Consider the following 20,948-nt stretch of genomic DNA (forward strand, 5'->3'; position numbering starts at 1 on the left):
TAAGTGGATATCCGTTACACAGGGTTATTATCCTGGGGTGGGTTTAAAACATCCAAATGGTTGACATAATGCATTTGTTATGGTACACTTTAGTACTTTCAATATGGAGTAAGTTTTATCAATCCCTTTCACTACAATATTACCTTGTTTTTCTCATAGTCCAGGGCAGTCTGTGTAGTGATGTTGCCAGTGATGGTGTCGATGGTGAAAGGCACATCCTCAGGCAGCGAGTAGGTGACGTTGGCGTTCATGCCTTCATCTGCATCTGTAGCTGTTACTTGGCCAACAAACACATCTTTGACTCCCTCCGTCACTGTAAACTCATAAGGCAAGTGTGTGAATTCCGGGTTCTTGTCGTTGATGTCACTGACAACAATATTTACGTTCGCTGTGCTCGATAGACCTCCTTCATCCTCGGCTTTGATCACCTATAAAATAAATGGGAATGAATATAATAAATGTAAGCCATATGGTAAAACTGATTGAACAAAGATTCCATTCAAATGTTGTAAATAGATGATTGATTTTGTCAAGCCAATTGATATCTAATTTTCTAGTATCCAATACAGTAACTTTATTTAATAATTTGCCTTAAAATGTTCACTTGTTGAGCTATTTTGGTTTATACTTTGACTGAAAATTACAAACTTTTTAGCTAGCTTATGATGCTATTTTTATGGTTCTACCGAAATTTCATAAAAGTTTTATACATAGGCCTAGTTCAATTCCAAACTTAACCCTTCCCGGACTATAGGCGGATATATCCCGCTATCATATTGTGTATAGCTGACAGTAGGCGGATATATCCGCTTATGTATTTTGGCTCCGTGGACAGTGGGCAGATACATCCGCTGATTATTACAACATCTATTGTTATTGTTGATTATATATAACAACATTAATCTTCGTAAAAACGGTATTTTATTCAATTATATATTCAACCAATGAACTAGGAATGTTTTTCTAGAAGAATAAACAACAACATTTTTTAAAATCCAAATAAATATAAAAAAATAATAAAATTTTTTAACAAATTAAAAAAAAAATATTATGGACAAAGAAAGTGCTGCATAGCTCACTATTTACAACATTCTATAAATTACAGATTATATAAAAAATATGTTTTTTTTATATTTATTTTTATTAATTTTGCTGTTTGTACTATACATATTATAGGCTGTCCGGGAATGGTTAACTAACAAATCACCAAAGATATGTTTCAGCAAACAGTTATAAACTGTTTTTGGACGCTATATATTTTCTTTTTCCAAACTAGTTTACTCTCCGACTTACCAGCTCGTATCTAGTAAGATCCTCTCTGTCCAGTTTTCTTATGACAGACAACACTCCAGTCTTATCATTGATTGCAAACTGACGCAAATCGTTCCCCGACACGATGGAATACGTGACAGGCTCGTTTTCCGGATCAGTTGCCTGTAACATTTTAAGTTTATGATTAGCAGTACAGAATAATATAGCTTATTAACCATTTATTTTTTAGCTATAGGTAAAATGATTGATTAATATAAAAACAACCATAAAAACTCCTCTTTATTATTTGAGAGTATATTTATAATACATATTTTTTTAATAGCTTATTAGCCTATTTATAATTCTCTCAGACAGCCTAATTTAAGTGATATACATAAAAATAATCTTATCCCAAGCTCTTTGGATGGGGACAAAGTTATTTTTTGTCTTGTTTAATGTAAATTGAACAAATTGAATCTCCGAAGACAGACGTGGATAATATTGAATACTTTTATTAACTAATAATCATTTTCAATATTTTGATTAGACTGTGTTCTAATAACAGTGCCTTCAGTTAACTCAAAATTGGTTCTGATGGTTATCACTTAATTTCGAGGGATTTGGATTGCTTTCCCTCTAACAATTGTAGGCCTTCTCAAAACATAACACTGTCACAGACAGTAAAAAAACAGCTTGATTACAATTGGTGTCTCATTTTAGATAGGTATTAGAAGACATCAACTAGCAACAAAAAAAGAAAATATATAAAGAGTAGTTGTAGAAAATATTGTTCAGCAATGGATATAAGGATTGTTGTTTTTACAAATGTTACCTTGAATACGGCCAAAGACACAACAGGTAAAGTACCTACCACAATATTTGCGACAGTAGAGTTGATAGGAGCTCCCTCACTGATGGTGACATGATACGTAGACTCTTGGAACACTGGACTGCGAGTGTTGGGTCCTGGGACTACAGTCACCTCTACAATGGTCTGACTTGACTTGCCTCCACTGTCCGTGGCCTGTTGGACACGTGAGGACAATACTTACAAACTCAACCCACAAACACTCACTTACTAACATACTGTTATCCATCATCTCATACAGAATTAGGTACAATCTGTGTCTAGTACTGTTGGGTTCATACAGATTTTTGCTAATGTTGATAAGCCAAATCTACCACTATAGACCTACTAAATATAGTGAAAATAGAGTGGGGGTCACAGTGCACAACACAGGGTACAACAACCATTTGTTAGGACAAAATTTTAATTTTTTTTTTCTAAAATTAATAATTTGTCTCAAATTTGGGTGACAATAATGATGTCCCCGTGATTGAGGGTATGTTCAAATGTTCACAATTTTCCCTGATTGCAGGGAAGTTCCACATAGGAGGGAAGGGTCCTCCAATTTAAATTGACCTAGAGGCGCAAGTACCCTAAATCCACCTCTGGTTGGTATACTGTAGTACTAAACTTATGTTTACAAATTTCACAAACGCTGTGTGTTTTTGGAACAAATCCATTTCATTTTAACAACTAACCTAAAAGGCTTAAACTTTAATAGGTCAAACAAGGATTTGGTCTTGATAAGTCAGAATGAGAGAGAGTCTTAAGAAATTTAAACAAACAAACATATTTAAGTGAGGCCAAATACAAAGGTACTTTACAACTTGAGGTTGTTTGGAAACAGTTTCTGAAAACTCTTTTTAAAACGTTGATACTGTTTCCTGTTTCCTATTAATGGTTTCTGTAAATGATAATGTGTCAACTAAAGCTAACAATGGTGAATTCATGTCATTCAAAATATATTGACAAGCATTGTGCAATGAAATTTCGTATGGACTACATTTTGTGTATTGACAACTGGCAAAATGAAAATGTAAAGATGTAAAGAATTAATCATTTAGCAACTATTTTGAAGCTGTAACTAAACATTTGGAAGATAATTACTACAAAATTATGCTGTCCATAGGAAGCATTGTAGGCCCTACAGGCTTATTTCCAAAACTAAATGTACTACTCAGTTAGGAACAATCATGTTCGAAGGCTTGATAAAAAAGCTTAGAATTTCAAATTGCTCTACGTTAAAAATAATTATATAAGTAGGTACAAATTTATGTGATCTACATTAAAAACATTATAATTTAAGTAAAAACTGTATATTTATTTGTTCGTAAAATGATTCATGATTTCAGTAGAACACGTTCAGAATTTATTCTACAGCAAACCAAAAGTTTCTAAAGTCTAAAAATGTGAATTCAAAAAGAAAAACTTCAAAAACCAAATAAAAAGTTTATCCAGCTAATGGTAAAAAAACAACACAAACTTGAAATAACCAAACAAACTCAGCAAATACCTGTACAGTGATGCTATACTGTTCTCCGGCGTTCAGTTTGCCATTGACCTCTATGGCTCCAGTACTAGGGTCTATTTTGAACTTGTTCCTGCCGTTGTTGGACACGTGATAGATACTGTAGGATATCTCTGCGTTCTCTCCCACATCCCTATCAGTGGCCTCCACCTTGACTACTTGTCTGCGACCCTCCCCAGCTTGTATAGAGATGGGAGGAATCATCGGCATGTGGGGAGCGTTGTCGTTGATGTCGTTCAACTCTACAGTGAACGTCACTGGAGAACTGGCTGCTGTTCCATGTCGCTCTCGGGCAACAACCTAACACCACAAAAGGTTCTATAGCTACAATACCTTCTTTTTTATGGTTAAATTGTTGACGACATCACAAAACAATAAAGTAGAGCGTCAAAAATCTGAACCAATTGGGACCATAGGTAGTTTAGATTACCGATTTGTTCAGATTTTCAAACATAACCTACATATGCCTAAGAGACACGTAATTTGGCCTACAGTATTAAAAAACTGTTCTAGGGTACAGTAAATAAAATAAAAACAATGGTTTTCGTACTTTTACAATGGTATTTTCGGTACAATACTGGTAGTTTGTTTCTTGAAAAAATATTCCGAGTTTATACATTGGAAACGAACACAACGCCGACTGGCTCGGTGGCTGGCATATTCAATATCATTTCTCCGCCGGTTGCAGACTGAGTATTTGAAAAACATCTGTTGTTTCTGTACTAATTCAATATTTTAAACCCCTCAGGAGCGGTTTGAATTTTTGACGTTTCTGATTTTTGATATTCAGATTTTTGACGCTCTACTGCACTAAGAGTCTTGCACACATTATATAAATCCATTTAACTGTTACGACACAGGTTAGAATAAATCAACTTAAGTGCTTACCTGAAATCTAAATTTCCCAGGATTTGGTGGATCTCTGTCTAAATTTTCTTGACCGACCACTAAATTGCCTTCTTCATCAATGTGGAAAAAGTTGGTGGTAACTTCATAATCATAGTCAGGTTTCGGATCATCTGCCCCCTGCAACATAGCCATAAACTGCATCATGATTTTGGAACAAAGCAATTAGTGTGTACACAATTTGTAACATGGTTCTAACTACAGTATAATCTCAATTTTCAATCTTCCCTGCCGAAAATCAGGTGTGATAAGGTTGCACACCTATTCCGTAAGTGGGTGCAAAGAAACAACCCCTCTTACACCGCCCCAGTCATGTACCTAATCAGAAGATAACTGTAGTAAGTTAGTCTGTAATTCTCTTTGTTTTTTTACGCTGCATACCTCTATGTTAACCTAAACTTCATCATGCCAATGGAGATCTGTTTTCTATGTTTGAATAAGATATTTAATATTTTTACAATGGTTTTTTATTTGTCTGACTTTTCCTGCTGGTTAAGGATGATCGGAACAGTAATATTGTCTTATTTCAATGTTCTTGCACTTTATTTCCTATAATTAAGTTATAGCCTAACTACCGACAATGTTTTACAAGCTATGAAAATAAAAATAACCTTATTTTTTATAAAAGTTACTAGCTCACCAAGTCAGGATCGGAGACACTCAGTAGTATCGGGTTTCCTTCTTTGTCAATAATTCTGGTTCCAACAGGAGCATTTTCATCAACAAAACCATCCGTAGCAGAAGCTGCAATCACTGGAGGGTTCACATCCACTGGTCTGACCAAGATTATCAGTTTGGCTGTTGCAAATCTTCTACTTGCTGATTTTTCTTCTGCCTAAAATAGGTTTAACAGAGATTTAGCAACAGTGTCTAATTGAATTTGACGAGTGTAAGGTTAAGCTTATGTAAGAAATCGTCAGGAAAACTGAGCAAAAGAAGAGATCTAATCTTACTCATTGTTATTCCAAATCATGTACAGTAGACTCCCTCTTATCCGGACACCTTTTAACCGGACATCGGTTTAACTGGACTACTCTCAGCGGAAATGACATCTATTTAACCGGACAATTTTTATCAGCACATTTTTTTAACCGTACCAGATCGGCAGGAAGTGGGCGGTACTGAAACGACTGTCATCGTGGGAAAGATTTGAGACCAATGATCACGTGTCTAAATACAATGCTCTCCTAAATTTAAGTCGAATATCACAGTAAACGGTCTGTTTTAACGAGTTTTTGGGGACGTCAGTTTAACCGGAAAAACCGTTATCCAGATTGGCCTTGGTCCCGAGGAGTCCGGATAAGCCGAGTCTACTGTAGAGAAGATCCTAAAATAGCCTAGTGTATATTTACATTATCTCAGTACAAAACGTGTTAGGCCTAGCCTAGTTTACGTTAGCCCAAGATCTATTATGTCACTTAACAGTATTATCATTATCAATTGAGTTGGGGATGCCAGGGTTTGTATTTTAACCCTGGAAATATGAGAGTAGAATGGAATGAGATGCCTTCAATGTTTTTTGCCATGTTTTTTTAGAAATTTCAAGAAGCTTTTGAAATATATTTCCCAAAAAAGGTCAAGAACATAAAACCTAAGAAACCTCATAATAAACCATTGAGTAACTCCCCCAAAGTAAAGAACTGGTTTACTCCGGAGCTTGCTAGGCTAAGAGGTTTCATTGTCCTTGTTAGCGACCTCGCTGCTACCGAACTTCATCTATTACCTTTGTTGCGTAATCTGAGGAGAGACTACCGCAAAAAACTAAAGGAAGCTAAGATAAATGCGAGTGCTCTGTTTATCTCCGAAGCATCTAACCCTTGCAAAGCTGCCTGGAGCCTGATCAACAGGAACAGGTCAAGACGTCCATCTGCTGGTTCCAGCTTTGCTACAGCAGATGATTTCAATCAATACTTTGTAGACTCGGTGGATTCCATTCTGGAAAATTTACCTAGATCCAACCTTAACCTGTGTGACATTGCAAATGATATTCCAGCTGTAGCTACTCACTTTGAGTGGAATCATGTAAATTCACTTGATATTGTTAATACTGTTCATAGTTTTAAAGCATCTGACAGTAAAGATATATACGACTTGACCCCCAATTTGTTAAAACGGGTTATACATGTAATTGCCCCAATTTTGACGTATCTATTAAATGCATGTTTTTTGGAGGGAGTTTTTCCTCAGGTACTTAAAATGTCAAGGACCGTGCCCATTTACAAAAAAGGACTTTTGAATGAGGTAGCTAGTTATAGGCCAATATCCTTGATTCCTGTACTAGCCAAAGTTTTTGAATCTATTATGTTCAGTCAGCTCTATAATTATTTTGAGCAGCAACACCTTCTAGTACCGGCCCAATTTGGTTTTCGCAGAGCGAAATCAACCTCAATGGCTGTCGAAGAGTTTGTTCAAGTAATTATCAATGCTTTTGAAACCAAGCAATCTGCTTCGGCAATTCTATGTGATTTATCCCGTGCATTCGATTGCGTTCAGCACAAAATCTTGCTCGAGAAACTAGAGAAGTATGGACTAGAGGGTGGTGCACTCAGATTGATTGAATCATATCTTGACAATCGTCATCAGGTTGTTAGCTGGGACGGTAGAATGTCTACCCCTGTTCATGTAAAATACGGAGTTCCCCAGGGCTCCATACTGGGGCCACTTCTTTTCATTGTATCAATTAATGACTTGTACCACAGAGTTGGGGATGGTGTCCTGCTCTTTGCAGATGACACAACACTTGTATCTAGTAACACCAGTTGGCAGGCAGCTGTAACTTCAACAAGAGAATTGTTTAGTAATGCTTCACAATGGTTTATTGATAATAAGCTCTCACTCAATAATTCTAAGACCCAGGAAATAGTTTTTAGTCTTTGCAACAGTTCTGAAATCAGTGAACCAGTAAAGTTGTTAGGGTTCACAATTGACCCCAAATTGTCTTGGGACGCTCATATTGATCAACTATGTAGTAAGCTTAGTAGAGTTATATGTTTGTTAAGGAGGCTTGCTACTGAGCTTCCAAACAGCTTTGTACGACAGGCTTTCTTTGCCTTCTTTCAAAGCCATGTCACTTACGGAATCATCTTATGGGGACATTGTCCAAGTGTAAGTAAAATTTTATTGCTGCAGAAGGAAGCAATTATAGTCATTTCAGGTGCTGGTTGGCTTGATCATGGCAGGCCTCTTTTCATAGAGAAAGGGGTCCTAACTGTATATAGTCTATAGCCTACATATTTCATTGTGTTGTTGCTATAAAGGAAAGAAATGGTTTATTTACATCCGTTGGTGAGGTTCATGAGCATAATACAAGGTCAAATAGAAATTTGTTCTATCCCAGAACTAGGCTTGAAAAAACTTTGAAATCTTTTCCTGTTTCAGGTATACGTTTTTTTAACAAGCTGCCTGTCACCATCAGAAACCTTCCCCTTCCAAGATTCACTCAGGTCATGAAGTCTTGGCTCATTCTGCATCCTTTTTACCACACTAATGAATTTTACAACACCAACCTCAACACCTCTTCTGCCCTATTAAACCCCTAACTGCTGTACCTTCCATCCGGACCAAATCAGGTTTCATATTTATATTTTTCATATTTATTTTTTTTCCAAATCAGGTGTCTTATTTATATTGTTTGTCATTCTTATGTAAGTTTGTTAAGCACTTGCATGTGATTTGTGATTTGCACTGTTCTAGATATAAGCATGACGAAGCCTATTGTATTTTGTAAATATTTAATGGTAAATAAATCTTTGAATCTTTTGAATCTTTGAATCTTTGCCTTGAGTAGGTTTGTTACTGACAATATCATCTGTTTCATTAACCAGGACCATTTATTAACAGCCGAATGATCAGGGACAGCTGGGTTCAGACTCGAACCGTCAAAGAGCTACTGACTTTGCTCAGGATCGATCCGGCAACCACTTGATTGTTAGGCAAGCACTATAACCACTCAGCAACCCAACCAAAGTATGATCCTATCATCAAACTTAATCAAAAAAAGTATGACCGAGAACAGAAATTAATTGCTTCTTCATCAAGCAACAAAAGTTCCTTGGAGATTACTTCATTAACTTACCTTAACAATAATTTCAAATCTTTTGGTCACGGAGGTATCCACGGCTCTGATTTGCTGAACTGCTCCAGTTGAGGGATTGATCTCAAAATATTCTCGGAATGAGCCAGGAGTCCCGGACAGGAAGCTGTAGATAATCGGAGAGTTGTTGGTATCCATGTCCACGGCTTGGATCTTCTCAGGAGAGACAGACAGTATCCCTGCCCTAACTCCACTGGATACCTAAAATAAACAGAGAGTTAATCTAGGTTTCCACATTTTTTTGGAGAGGTACAGTCAAAATTATTAGTTAAAATGGGTTGAATCAGTAGGTCAAATTAATTCAGTATGGTCATTTAATTGTTAAATTAGGAAGTTATTTAGTAAGGACATGTTTCTGGAATATTTTATAATGTTGCTTAATAAGTATACATATGTATTGGAAGTGATTGTTTCATTTGAAATTTTGTGAAAATGTCAGGTTGATATTTTCAATTTTAAGTTTAGAATAAGCAAAATGACTTTTTAAGAGATTCTAGAAGACTCAGGTAAAAGTAGGCCTACTGCAGTCAGTACTATTTAAACTTTCTTTTATCAAAAGAAAGTACCACTTTAAAAGTGTTTAACTTAAACTTTATTTGTCAACATCAGACGGTTATACTACCTATATGACAAAATACAGTACCACAGAGAATTGGTATTCTATTATCTGTGACGGTACATCTAAGCTCTTAAGCATATATATACTAAGCATACAATACATTCCGAGCATATAATATTAAATTGGAAGCTTCTAAAAGTGCTAAATACAAGCAAGATTCCTGCTTTAACATAGTGATCAAATTTATACCAGAAATCTACAGTAGGCCTACAACATTTTGATCTTGAACAGCTTTTTTACTCTGTTTGCCAATATTTCAAGTAGGCTGTTTAAGTTACAGATTGAGAAGTGGTGGTGAACAACACTTACAGTAGCATGGTACTCAGGGTTGACACAAGCCCCGTCCACTGACATGCATCCTCGATAAATGAAGGATGGATCCTGATCATCGTCATCTCTAACATTCACTGTCAGAGTCGTTGTTGTCGAAAATCTTTCAGATTCGTTCCTTGCTCGGTCCTGAAAACAGAAATAGGCCTAAGATAAATGTTCTTTAATAGCCCAAAACTTAACTTAGCCTAACTTATTTTATCGGCTATAAATTCCTCAGAATAAAATCATCCAAAGGATATAATAAGGTATGATTAACTTGTGATTGGGCATGATTTTAATGCAGTTAATGAGGTAACTTAAATTACCTAAACTTACGTGGATTTAGGCTAATCTTTTTACTGTCTTATTACCGTACTGATGATGAATCAAAACTTATTTGCTATGGTACAGAAGCTTATGGACGAGAAAAGTAGTGTACAGTCCGCAGGGAACCTATAGAGACGGAAAGTTGATGGCTGCAAGTAAGCCTAGGTACTTGCCAGTTAGGTAGTTGCACTATGCTTACTACAAACTTACCAAAATAGGTGTAGGCTGATTTACATTAAGTTATATGTGGTAGGTGTACAATAATAATTTTATTAATTGTACTTGCAGCCAGGAACTTCAAGTGGTCTTCTCTACTTTTCCCGTCTAGCCTATAACTTAAGCCAAAATTTACCGTCTCCACCTATCCTAACATTGTCTTCTTGTTACGATTGTTTTGTTTGTTATTGATAGGAATGCAGAATATCAAGAAAGTTGAATATGGAAAAAAGACAGGATGATTAAGAGGAAGCCTACCTTTACCTTTACCAAAACCAACTTAGGTTATATGACAGAACGACAGAACTTCATCGGCTAGGAAATTTGAAATAGTAGGCCTATTTTGGAACACGATATTGAAATTTTATTTCGTTATTACAATATGTGTTTAACTTTCACACTAATGCAGATATTGAAAGGCAACACAAACAGATAAAAATTAAATTATGGAACGAAAATAAAATATTTCAAAATTGGGATTTACGAAAGAACAACAACAATAACAATAAAGCAGAAATCAAAAACCGAATAAGTTAGTGGTTAGTGGATGAAAATTGATAACAGCTGTACCAAACCAATAGGCAGGCCGGCAGCCTGCTTGCTCGAGCGCTAAGTGTCGCTGATTGCATACGTAATATTGTACACATAGTAATTAATCATACAACACCAACGATAAGGTTCACAATAGTGGTTTGAATCATATAATTAATTGTATCATCACGATAGGACTTGAAGTGTGTATTATAGCATAGGTACTGTACCAACAACTGATATTTTATTCCAACGATCACCGGAGATTTTAATGGATTGAGATTGAGACATGAGCTGCCGTTTTGTTGGAAATTAACTAAAAATACGAAAACTGGTAAATTGAAACTACTATTTTCTACTGTTATTACTTGGAATGTTGGCTCATGTACTGGAATAGCCTATACCAAAAGGTATTACTTTGTCTATGATACCAAATCACTCTTGTGCAATTTTTGAAGCAAACTCCACAGGGTTTACTTGTTTTCGTAAGATGGCAAAATTTAGTTTTCTGGCGGCTTTTTATATGCAATTCAAGATTTCCTTGTTTTTGATTCTTACATACTTAAAAGAGCTCCTTATGTAAAACACAAATCATAACTTAAACATTACAAATTGTTTTTCTGCAAATCAATATATATATACTCTACCTGGGCATGACATCGGTCCAACGCAAATACAAAGCCAATAAATATTGTAGTTTGAAATGTTAGTTGCATTTCACAGCATCAGATTGACACACGTTTGATGCAAAGGATTCCTTTGTTATGACATCAACAACTAACTGCTTAAACATCCAGCAAAACGTTACGTCACCACAATCTTACATTGTCCACTGTTTGCTAAAATCCATGTTTTATGTCACAGTTTACAGTTTTGTTGTATGTATATATATAGCTTTTTGCTGTGGTGGTATTACTCAAAATTGCCTTGAAATATAGCATTTTACTGAATTGGTCAGAAAAAATACTGAGCATATTACAGTACTACCCTAATTACACTACCCTAAATTACGTTGTGCTCTAACGTGTTTCGTTGTTCTTGTTGTAGCTTGTATGTAAGCTACTGTACTAGAGATTGAGGCAAATCATTTCCTTCATTTCCAGGACATCGTGATTTCAGTGTCAAGGGCTATGATAAAATTTGAATTCAGAATTCTCCTTACGAATAATTAAACTATTTATTTAATGTAATGTTCTGGCAATAAATATTTTACTTTAAATTTATTTTTTAATTTTTAATTTAAGAGCTGAGAGCCCTTTTGAAAATTCTATAAGTTTTTAAAATCTTGCTCATGTTTTATGGAATAGTTAGATCCTTACAGTATTTGTATTACACGATGCGTTACATTTTCTCAGCCTCATATGTGTGTTTACAGCAGCTTTTATTCAGGAAGTAACAATTACTCAGGTCGACCTACACGACATGGTACAATAAATGTTTTTTATGAGGTTATTTGTTCCGGTGGCGAGATAAGTGTAGGTTTCCCTCCCGCTGCGACATTCAGTGGTCGGTGGCAGCGTTTCCACCTGATACTCGAATGACTTTGGCGCCTACTGGGATGAAAACAGCTGGCCAACTGCATAGAGTAATAAATATACCTTATCGCTTGGCTAGATCATACATGAATGTGTGTGTTCATTTGTCTATTCATATAACAGCTCATATAACCTGTTTGTTTACAATTAGTTTGATTTATTCGCTACTGACTTCAGTATGGTGTTTAACATCACACTTATTAGTTTTCCTCCAGTTACCTGACAAAGCAGGCTTCCTTGCACTCTTGCACTGATTATACACAAGCACGCAAAGTCAATGTAGCTAACTGCTGCATTTACTTATTGTTGCTGCACTCATTTTAATTTGTCACACTCATTTTATTTATTTTTTTTTTCAAATATAATGTGTAACGCGAGCGAAAAAGTGCCTTTGCTGAACTTTACTGCCTAAAATGAACTTTATTGCCTATAACATATTATTAATTAGGTAATAACACTTTTCATAGAAAAATACACGTTTGGGTGGACTAGTATTTTAATCAAGATAGGCTATTGTTTGTAAAAGATAAGGGGAGGTACATACACATTACACATTTTATTGCATATGGAGAACAAATTGTCTCTAAAGGATGTGTGTCAGGGTGGGTTTCACTGTCAAAGTCCTCATCGTGGGAACCAGAAAGTCTCCAAGATATTCATTTATAAACGAGTGAAATTGAACCGAACATGAAGTGCAAATTAGAGAAACTCAGATAGCGAAGGACCGGTCGACACGTCGAAGGTCGAAACTCGTAACGTTAGAACATCGGAACGTAGAAACTGCGTCACCGCTTATCCCTCTTCACAGATCCACGGCTATTACGGTAAAACGTAGATTTGTTCCCATCGACTAAGAGCACCCTTCTCCGTTTTTATCCTGCAATTATTCAGGCTAATTCGTTTCCTTCTTCGACAGACAGGAAGGCGAGAAGAGTTTTTCAAAAGAGTGCCTCTGTGTTATTTCTCCGATCTCCGAACCGCAATAACCCAACCGCTCAAAGCCGGTCTATTTTTGGCATTCCTGTACGTATGGAGGAGAGGCCGAGCTGTAATTTAGAACACGTGACTGCTGCAGTAGCGGTTATCGTCGAAATTGAAATTAGATCTCATGGTTCTGTTCTGCACTAGGTGCATTGATCGCCACATTCACAATAGTACAGGTTTATGCAACATACACCGACTTCTCCAGTCTGTGTAATAGCTCATTTATACGTTATCAACCCACCTCTCTTTGTTATAAAGTCATGTAATTGGAGGTTGAAAATGTCAGAGCTCTTTATCCACTCGCCCTGTTATTGTTGGGCCGTTGCCCTTTCTCTTTTGTTCATCGGTCCATTACTGTACAACGTCTTTTATCATGGGAAGACACACGCTGCGATAGTCAATTTATCCTTGACAATCGGTTATTCAAACAAAGTCTTTTACATGTGTTTTAACTACCCGATACCTTGGCATCTTCAAAAATAACATACCTCACGTTATCAAAACTATCTTTACTAGTGGAACCCCGTCAAAATCGACGGTTAATCTTGAGGTTTTATGTAAATTCAGCTAACTGCGATAGATAGAGTGAAGTCATTAAAATCTTAGTTAAATGAAGGGAGGATAAGCATAATAGTAAGTATGACGATTGTGTTCCCTAAAGAACGTGATTGTTGAATTTGTTTAACACAATATTTCCTACCTTTTTATCGGCTTTATGTTGCCCAAAAGGTTTTTTAGGAGTCTTTATAATTGTTTGTTCGTGAATTTGTTTCATGTCAAAGCCACTTTCACATATGGGAGAATGAGTTCATATAATTAGTCTACCTATCATGTTACGAAAGAGTCAATATTTATTACTAACACCTAATTCCATCTGCTTTAGAAAAATCATTCAGATTGTATCCAGATTTATAAGTAAATCTTCATCTTTAGTCATAAAAATACAGAATTTTATCAGCATTTAAATAAGTTTTTTTTGTATTTGATAAAAATATCTGATTCTCCAGATAGCAGTAACATTCTTACTTCAATCTAAGCAATTTTAATTCCTTCTCTTGCCACATTGACCCATGTATTTAATCATCCTGTTCTTACTTGATAATTCATTAACTTATGGGGTAGTTTTGCCTGGCCATATCGACCACATAAAGCTGTGCATGTTTTTCGTGGATGGAATGAACCATAATTGTAGGAAATTTGATCACAAATCTTGAACATTTGCGGAACCAAATCCATAACCTAGTCCAGCCTTGGTAACAAATTATGCAAATGCGATGGGATGTGATGACACTGTTGTGTTTCCGAATGTGTTGTATGTGGTGAGGTTTATATGCGTTGTTCAACCTAGCTACATGTGTACATCAAAGTAAAAATCCTGTAGGCCTGCACATTTTATAAAAATACCAGAATTGACATTAGTTCACCTACTTCACCAAAACCATAGATGAAACATACTCCGTAGTTAGTCTATTCCAAAACTTGAACACAGCTCTCATCCTCAATGCAAGTTACTCATCTATGACACAATTTTCAACCCGATTATCGAAAACTTCCATACCAATAAATGAATTTCTGGTGTTCTCTCTTGAATTTAAAAATAAATGGTGATTGAAAGTAGGAAAAAGGCAAGTGCCAACCTTACAATATATATAAGCTAACCCGATAAGGAATAATTATATTATGTTCCTTTGAAAATGATATGTCACACTTATTTCATAATTTAAAATTTTCTAAGAGCAATAAAGCATAGATTTTTGAACAAAACATTTAAAACGTATCATAAATTCATCATTTTGTTGAAACTATAAAAAACTTGCCATGCAGTGGAGAATCAATTTAAAATCATAAATAATAATGTAAACATTTAGTTTTGACAGTTTCAGTAGACCTTTGAATACAATTTTAATATTAACAGCTGGTTCATTAAAAGTAGTGTAAAATTATCCATATGTTCATAATGTAAACAAAATTGCTGAGTGAACTTTAAAGGCCTCTGGGGCAGAGCCCCAAGGAAATTTACCTCGTTTCTCTTTTGAGGGCTCACCTACAGACCAATACCTTTCTTTAGACACCCCTACCAAGTTTCTACACCCAGCCTTTCTCTCAAATTAGCTGTGACAAAAACTCCGTTTTCCTCCATAAGAATAACATGGGATGGGACTTTAAAGGCCACTGGGGCAGAGCCCCGTGGGAATTTACCACGTTTCTCTTTTGATGGCTCATCTACAGACCAAGACCTTTCTTTAGACACCCCTACCGAGTTTCTACGCCCAGCCATTCTCTCAAAATAGCTATGACAAAGAAAAACAGTTTCAAATTAATATATAGATATTTCGAAGTCATTTTACTTTTGCAGTCACATACTCTGTGACTTATTAACGTATCGGAATTTGTAGAAAACTATGTAACCCACAATACCAAGATTGTTTACGAGACTATGACAAAATTCACCGGCCACAGAGGCCTGTAGCAATGTAGCAATGGCCTGACATGAGGACCCTCGTGTTCGCGATCTATCACAGACAGGGGCCACCGTAGCAAGGCCAGACCATGAGAAGTGGGCCAACAGAGCCTTGGAGCTCTATCTGATAGAACATGTCTCTGCACTACACTAAGAATAGAAATTAATTGGATCTGTTTAGTCAGTGTCATGCTCCTTGATTCGAAACGTAAATTTGAATTCACGTTGCGTAAGCTTTTGAATTTCACTTTCATATGGGTGGATGATGAGGTATTTTATAAATTGGCTTGATCTGTTAGTTATTATACACAAAAGACTTGGACCTATCAATTTAAATAAACTAGGATAGACACAAAATTATGACAAAAATGATTTTACTAAGAGTTCAAATTTATGAATTTACCATTGTTTCAATATCTTGAAAATAGTTAAACAGCATAGTTTTATCTAGGAAGTCTGCCTGCATTTTTAAAGAACAATTGAAAATATACGTTTTAACATGTGTAATATGCCAATGTTGACTTTCTCGGCATTCCATGGTATTTAATTGGAGTGATCTTTATCCCGATGGAGCTATTACTATCAGCTATGACAACATGTATTATGTCTCCACCAAAGAGCATAGGGTTTAGCACTCGCATGAAAATTGAAGTTCAGTAAAATGTTAACACAATTACCGGAGACAAAGCTAAAGATGGTTGAGCTTCACTATGAGTCATTTTTATTGCATAAATGAACTGACAATGGGAACCATGTACCCTTTACAGTGTGAATAACATGTTTGATGCTTTATATTTCACGGGGTCTTGAGCTCCTATCTGAAGATATACCGTATCGGATTTCGCATCTAAAATTCCTTATTTTATACCCATTTCCATAACAGTTTCATCTGTTAATGCACCATTAAATGTCTGAAATGTCAAGTCACAGTTTAAATCTCCATTACTGACATCAACATTCACTTATCGCCTCGGTTCTACGTTGCAGACGACCGACGACGGTACCAGAGGAAGTGCGCAGTTCGAGGTCAAACAGTGCGACAAAGTGCACGTAATGTAAATCACAGGAACCGCTACTGAGCACGAAAATTGCTCTTTGTTGTTTTGGCCAATTATACCTCATTTAAATTGGCTGTTGGAAGATCGTTCCACCTTTTTACGTGTTTTATTGGTCAGAACAGAGTTATGGCTTTTACAGTTGGCGTCTCAAATGTCGCAGAGTTTTTAATGTCGTATACTTTTTTCTTAAGAAATACTATTCTCGGTCAAGTATTAAAAAAATACAACTTGACAGTAGAGTGTAAATTGTACAAGTTACAAGTTTGTAAAAGCACCAAGCTGTCTTAGTCTTATCACAACATTGTCTTTCCTGAGAAGTTACGCAGTGGCAGGTGAACGCCAGAACCTTGACACAAATGTAGGTTTTAACAGGAGAGTGCTACCTTAGTATTTTGTGTTAGCTGAGTTAAACATTGGAAACCTCCGCCTCTTTCAGTAAATGGTGAAGGCGAGTTTTATCCTAAATATTTCTGACCCGGGTCAGTAAAAAAGCTAACAAAAATGTTTATTTTAACACCGGTTGTGTCGTATCAAGTCCAAATCTATGGTAAACAATGCTTTATACAAATTGCGGATAAAAGTTAACTAAAATATAAGGCTTGTAAAGGGCTATCGTTTACTAAACGACTCATTAATTTACTGATTTCAACTTTTTCATGTTGGAATATGATCTTCCATGTATAACATTAATGATCCTGAACAAGCCACCCTTGAATTTCCTGAATCTTATCAGGAGAAATATGGCTTAACTCTGGGAATCAGGGCAGAGAAATACGAACTAAACCACATTGTTTTCTTCACCCCTTCATTTAGTACATTCCTCCCCTATAATGGGACACGTTTCAGTAAAAAGACACAATATTAAAGCTACAAATTAATCCTCTGACTGTAATGGCAATAGAATGACTATGTATAACAATTGGTCGTACTTCAGGCAAAAGGTATGTGGTGTTAGGGTCTAACGTGTCCACGAATTTATTTATTTTATTGATTATATACAACAAAACGCTTGTTGACTGTGGTTTTTTTTATTATTTTGCAATTCAATTCATACAGAGGCAAATCCTTATTAGTATTAGTGATCAATTCTGTATTATATACTTGCTAGTTCTCATATTTCTCATCATTCCGGCATGGTTCCCCAGACACACGACTATACGAGTTCAATGACTAGACTAGACAGACTAAATAATTAGTTGACAGGTATTGTTTGTCATGAGGCTCAACGTGAGTTACGGTCTAGGCATAATGAGTCTGCAGCAAAGGCATTGTTCTAATTTTATTCACTACTAGTAGGATTGGACCAAGGGACTGCAAAATTCGTAGGTGTAAAAACGAGGCAAGATTTTGTTTAGTTAATCTAAGTCATGGTGTGTTAAAGTGAAATAATCATGCGAAAGGCCATTTCATAGACATACGTAGACATCGTTAAATATCGTTATAAAACTGTCACTGTTTTTCAGGATGGAATTTTCCAACGATTAAATTCAAGGTAGATTCAATTTATATCGAGGAAAGTAAAATATCACGTAATTTGCTAATTTATTTTGAACTAGGTGAAACCCGTCGAAATCGACGGTTACTTTCATGGTTTACGCTAATTCATCTAACTGAGATAAATTGAGTGTAATTATAAATATTTTGAGCATTTAGCATTGTTTAAAGTAGGTGTAAAAACAATAATGATATTAACTGTGTTAGTTACCAAATTATGGTTGATCATTCAATGAATAAAATATTTCCCATACTGTACGACATCAGAGTTGCTAGTATGCTATCTGGTATCTCTCCCTTTGGAAGAACCTTTAAAAAGTATTGAAATCGGATCTTTTGTAGTTAAACACTTCAGTGATTTCATAATTTTCTATCATTTAATTTGAAAAAAATCTGTTTGTTGGGAAGACACGTTCTAACCTCAAAGGAAGGTATATCCGTTACAGTGTAAGTTTGATTTTTCCTTCGTCACGTCGCGATCGCGTCAGTTCATGTCGTACTTCTGTGTGGGGTTACTGTTAAAGCTGGAATTCCTAGACATGGGGGATGTCAGTTAGTTGTCTCAGCCTTATCAATTACATAAAGTTGTCAATATAATCTCTCTACGGAATGTTAAGTGGAATATACTTGAAGTGAAGTTGGCTTTTATTCTTGAACTGTTAGGGGTCTTCTCGTTTATATGGTCGTGCAGCTTTGTTGGCAACAAATAATGCGAATGACATAGTAATGTGGCATTTCCAAAAAGCAAAAAATAATGTAAATTGGCTGTTACGTAAATATTGACGTTTACATGCATTGTTAATCAACGTATCTTATAAAGGATGATGTGATCTAGTTTAAAATGAATATGACCTTTCTGTCATGACAGTAGCTGCTTCAATAGTCTTTACTCATTGGGCCATTTTTACAGCCAAAATGTCGTGTTATTTTCAATAATGTTACCAACCCAGTGGGCCACGGTCGGTAATATAGGCCACTGCATATAATTTGTTAAGATAGGTACTATTTTAGGCAAGGTTTCTGTGTTTGGATGTTATTAGAAACGGCAAGATCACAATAAAATTCTTCTGCAGATGAATTTTCTGTTGGAGAAATATAAGCCGAATTATAAATGTCATAATGCGAGTTTGAGCATTTTGTAACTATATTATATGAGTAAGTTACATTGATTTTTTAGGCTGCTGCTCAGTGTACTTAAAGAATATATATTGTATAGATAAATGGTTTTAGTTGCTGAGTAGCGCTAGTAAACATGCACAACCTTTTTCGTTAGTCTAATAACATTCAAAGGCTCTCTAAGAATTCAAGTTCTTATTTGTACACATATCTATATTATGTTTTCACTAAGCTGAATGAATACATCAAAGCAACCTCTCTGAAAAGTCTGCAGTATATTGCAGTTTTCTAGCTTAATGACTTTCTAAATCATGCACATATTTCTACATAAACATTGTAAAATGTTTTATCCAGTTGCTGTAAACCACTATTAATTTAACAAAATATGGACACAGCTCAAATGGGCACCGTGCCCTTCTGCACTTGTATTATTTTGTATTCTATTACACATTTGAAGTTTTTCTAATGATTTAAAGCATGTATCACAATAATCCCATGAACCTATTATGATCTGTCTAGAATAATATGATAAAATATAGGGAAAAGGTGTGAAAAAGGCAGACACCAACCCGTAAAATTGATATAAGATAGTTCAATAAGAAATAATTGTAAGAGTTATTGTGATAAAAGGATTTTCCACTGAGATCGTAATGGAACGTTATCCTACTCGATTGAACAAGTTAGTCTCTTTTACATCTTGAGCTAGCACCTGTAAAATATCGTGTGCATATAAAATGAATTTTTCGACGTTTTAAACTGCCTAAAACCTGACAACGTGTCAAACTGTTAGAGGAGAAACACAATCCATTGCCATTATTCATAAGAAAACCTGCTTACTTTACAGACTTGTTTCATGCATAACTTACATTTCACATTAAATATGTAAATTTGAAACTGGACATGGAAAACCAAAGACAAGTGCAAGATATTCACCGTAACAGAGAAAATAATGTGTATATGTGTTTAATCACTTGCTAAATTTATAGCGAAAGTATTTAGTAATTAGGCTCTGTATCCTTGGTCAGTTGGCAAAATTAAGAAAATTGAAAATTTTACCTTTTACCTAAATCATAAACTGAGAGTTTGCCTTTTTTCAAGCGGCGATAAATAAGTTGTATAGCTATTTTGTCAAATAGTTTTGTTGATCCTAAACAAAAAATTGCTTATTGCTTAATCGCAATTCTTCCTAATCGCATCATGTAATAATTCAGCTACAGAATAAAGAAACTGTATATTAAGCCATGAACTAATGGAATTCAATACCATTCATAGATTTTACAATTCTTTAATTGCCTAATCTTGTAATTAAGTCTCATTTTAGAAAAAGTGTATGACCAAAATAAACACAAAATCCCACTTTCCCCGGTTCAAAACGCGACTATTAATCATGAATAAACTTTTCATGCGTTCAAAGTTAACACAGCAGGAAAATGTAAAATCAGTGACAACAATAATAACGATAAAAGTGAATATGTGTAATATGTACCACACACAATAGGCAAATATAGTGGGAAATTACTCAAGATTTTGGTTTTTCACAATCAAAACAGTGAACAACGGAAATAACACGAACACTTCACTAACTATATTCCATCACTTAACTGACAACTGCACTGCACTTTGAAATGTACACGAGCGAGCACTTATCCTACTGACTAACATTAAACATG

The 20,948-nt window shown here is 35.4% G+C and overlaps 1 protein-coding gene across 1 annotated transcript in view; it reads right to left on the reverse strand.

Annotated features, from left to right (window-relative positions):
* The window catches only part of LOC128988453 (cadherin-99C-like), a 137,777-nt gene that overhangs the window by 19,715 nt on the left and 97,114 nt on the right, over nucleotides 1–20,948 (reverse strand). The window contains exons 7-14 of the mRNA XM_054409746.1: nucleotides 9,554–9,703; nucleotides 8,608–8,826; nucleotides 5,173–5,367; nucleotides 4,515–4,652; nucleotides 3,612–3,926; nucleotides 2,123–2,275; nucleotides 1,294–1,434; nucleotides 144–428 (exon numbers count right to left, since the gene is read on the reverse strand). Coding sequence (XP_054265721.1) covers nucleotides 144–428; nucleotides 1,294–1,434; nucleotides 2,123–2,275; nucleotides 3,612–3,926; nucleotides 4,515–4,652; nucleotides 5,173–5,367; nucleotides 8,608–8,826; nucleotides 9,554–9,703 — 1,596 coding nt within the window. The remainder of the gene's footprint in view (nucleotides 1–143; nucleotides 429–1,293; nucleotides 1,435–2,122; nucleotides 2,276–3,611; nucleotides 3,927–4,514; nucleotides 4,653–5,172; nucleotides 5,368–8,607; nucleotides 8,827–9,553; nucleotides 9,704–20,948) is intronic.

Source organism: Macrosteles quadrilineatus, unplaced genomic scaffold, assembly GCF_028750875.1.
Source record: "Macrosteles quadrilineatus isolate MER2022 unplaced genomic scaffold, UCM_ALF_1.0 Scaffold_3__2_contigs__length_128488019, whole genome shotgun sequence".
Lineage (NCBI taxonomy): Eukaryota > Metazoa > Arthropoda > Insecta > Hemiptera > Cicadellidae > Macrosteles > Macrosteles quadrilineatus.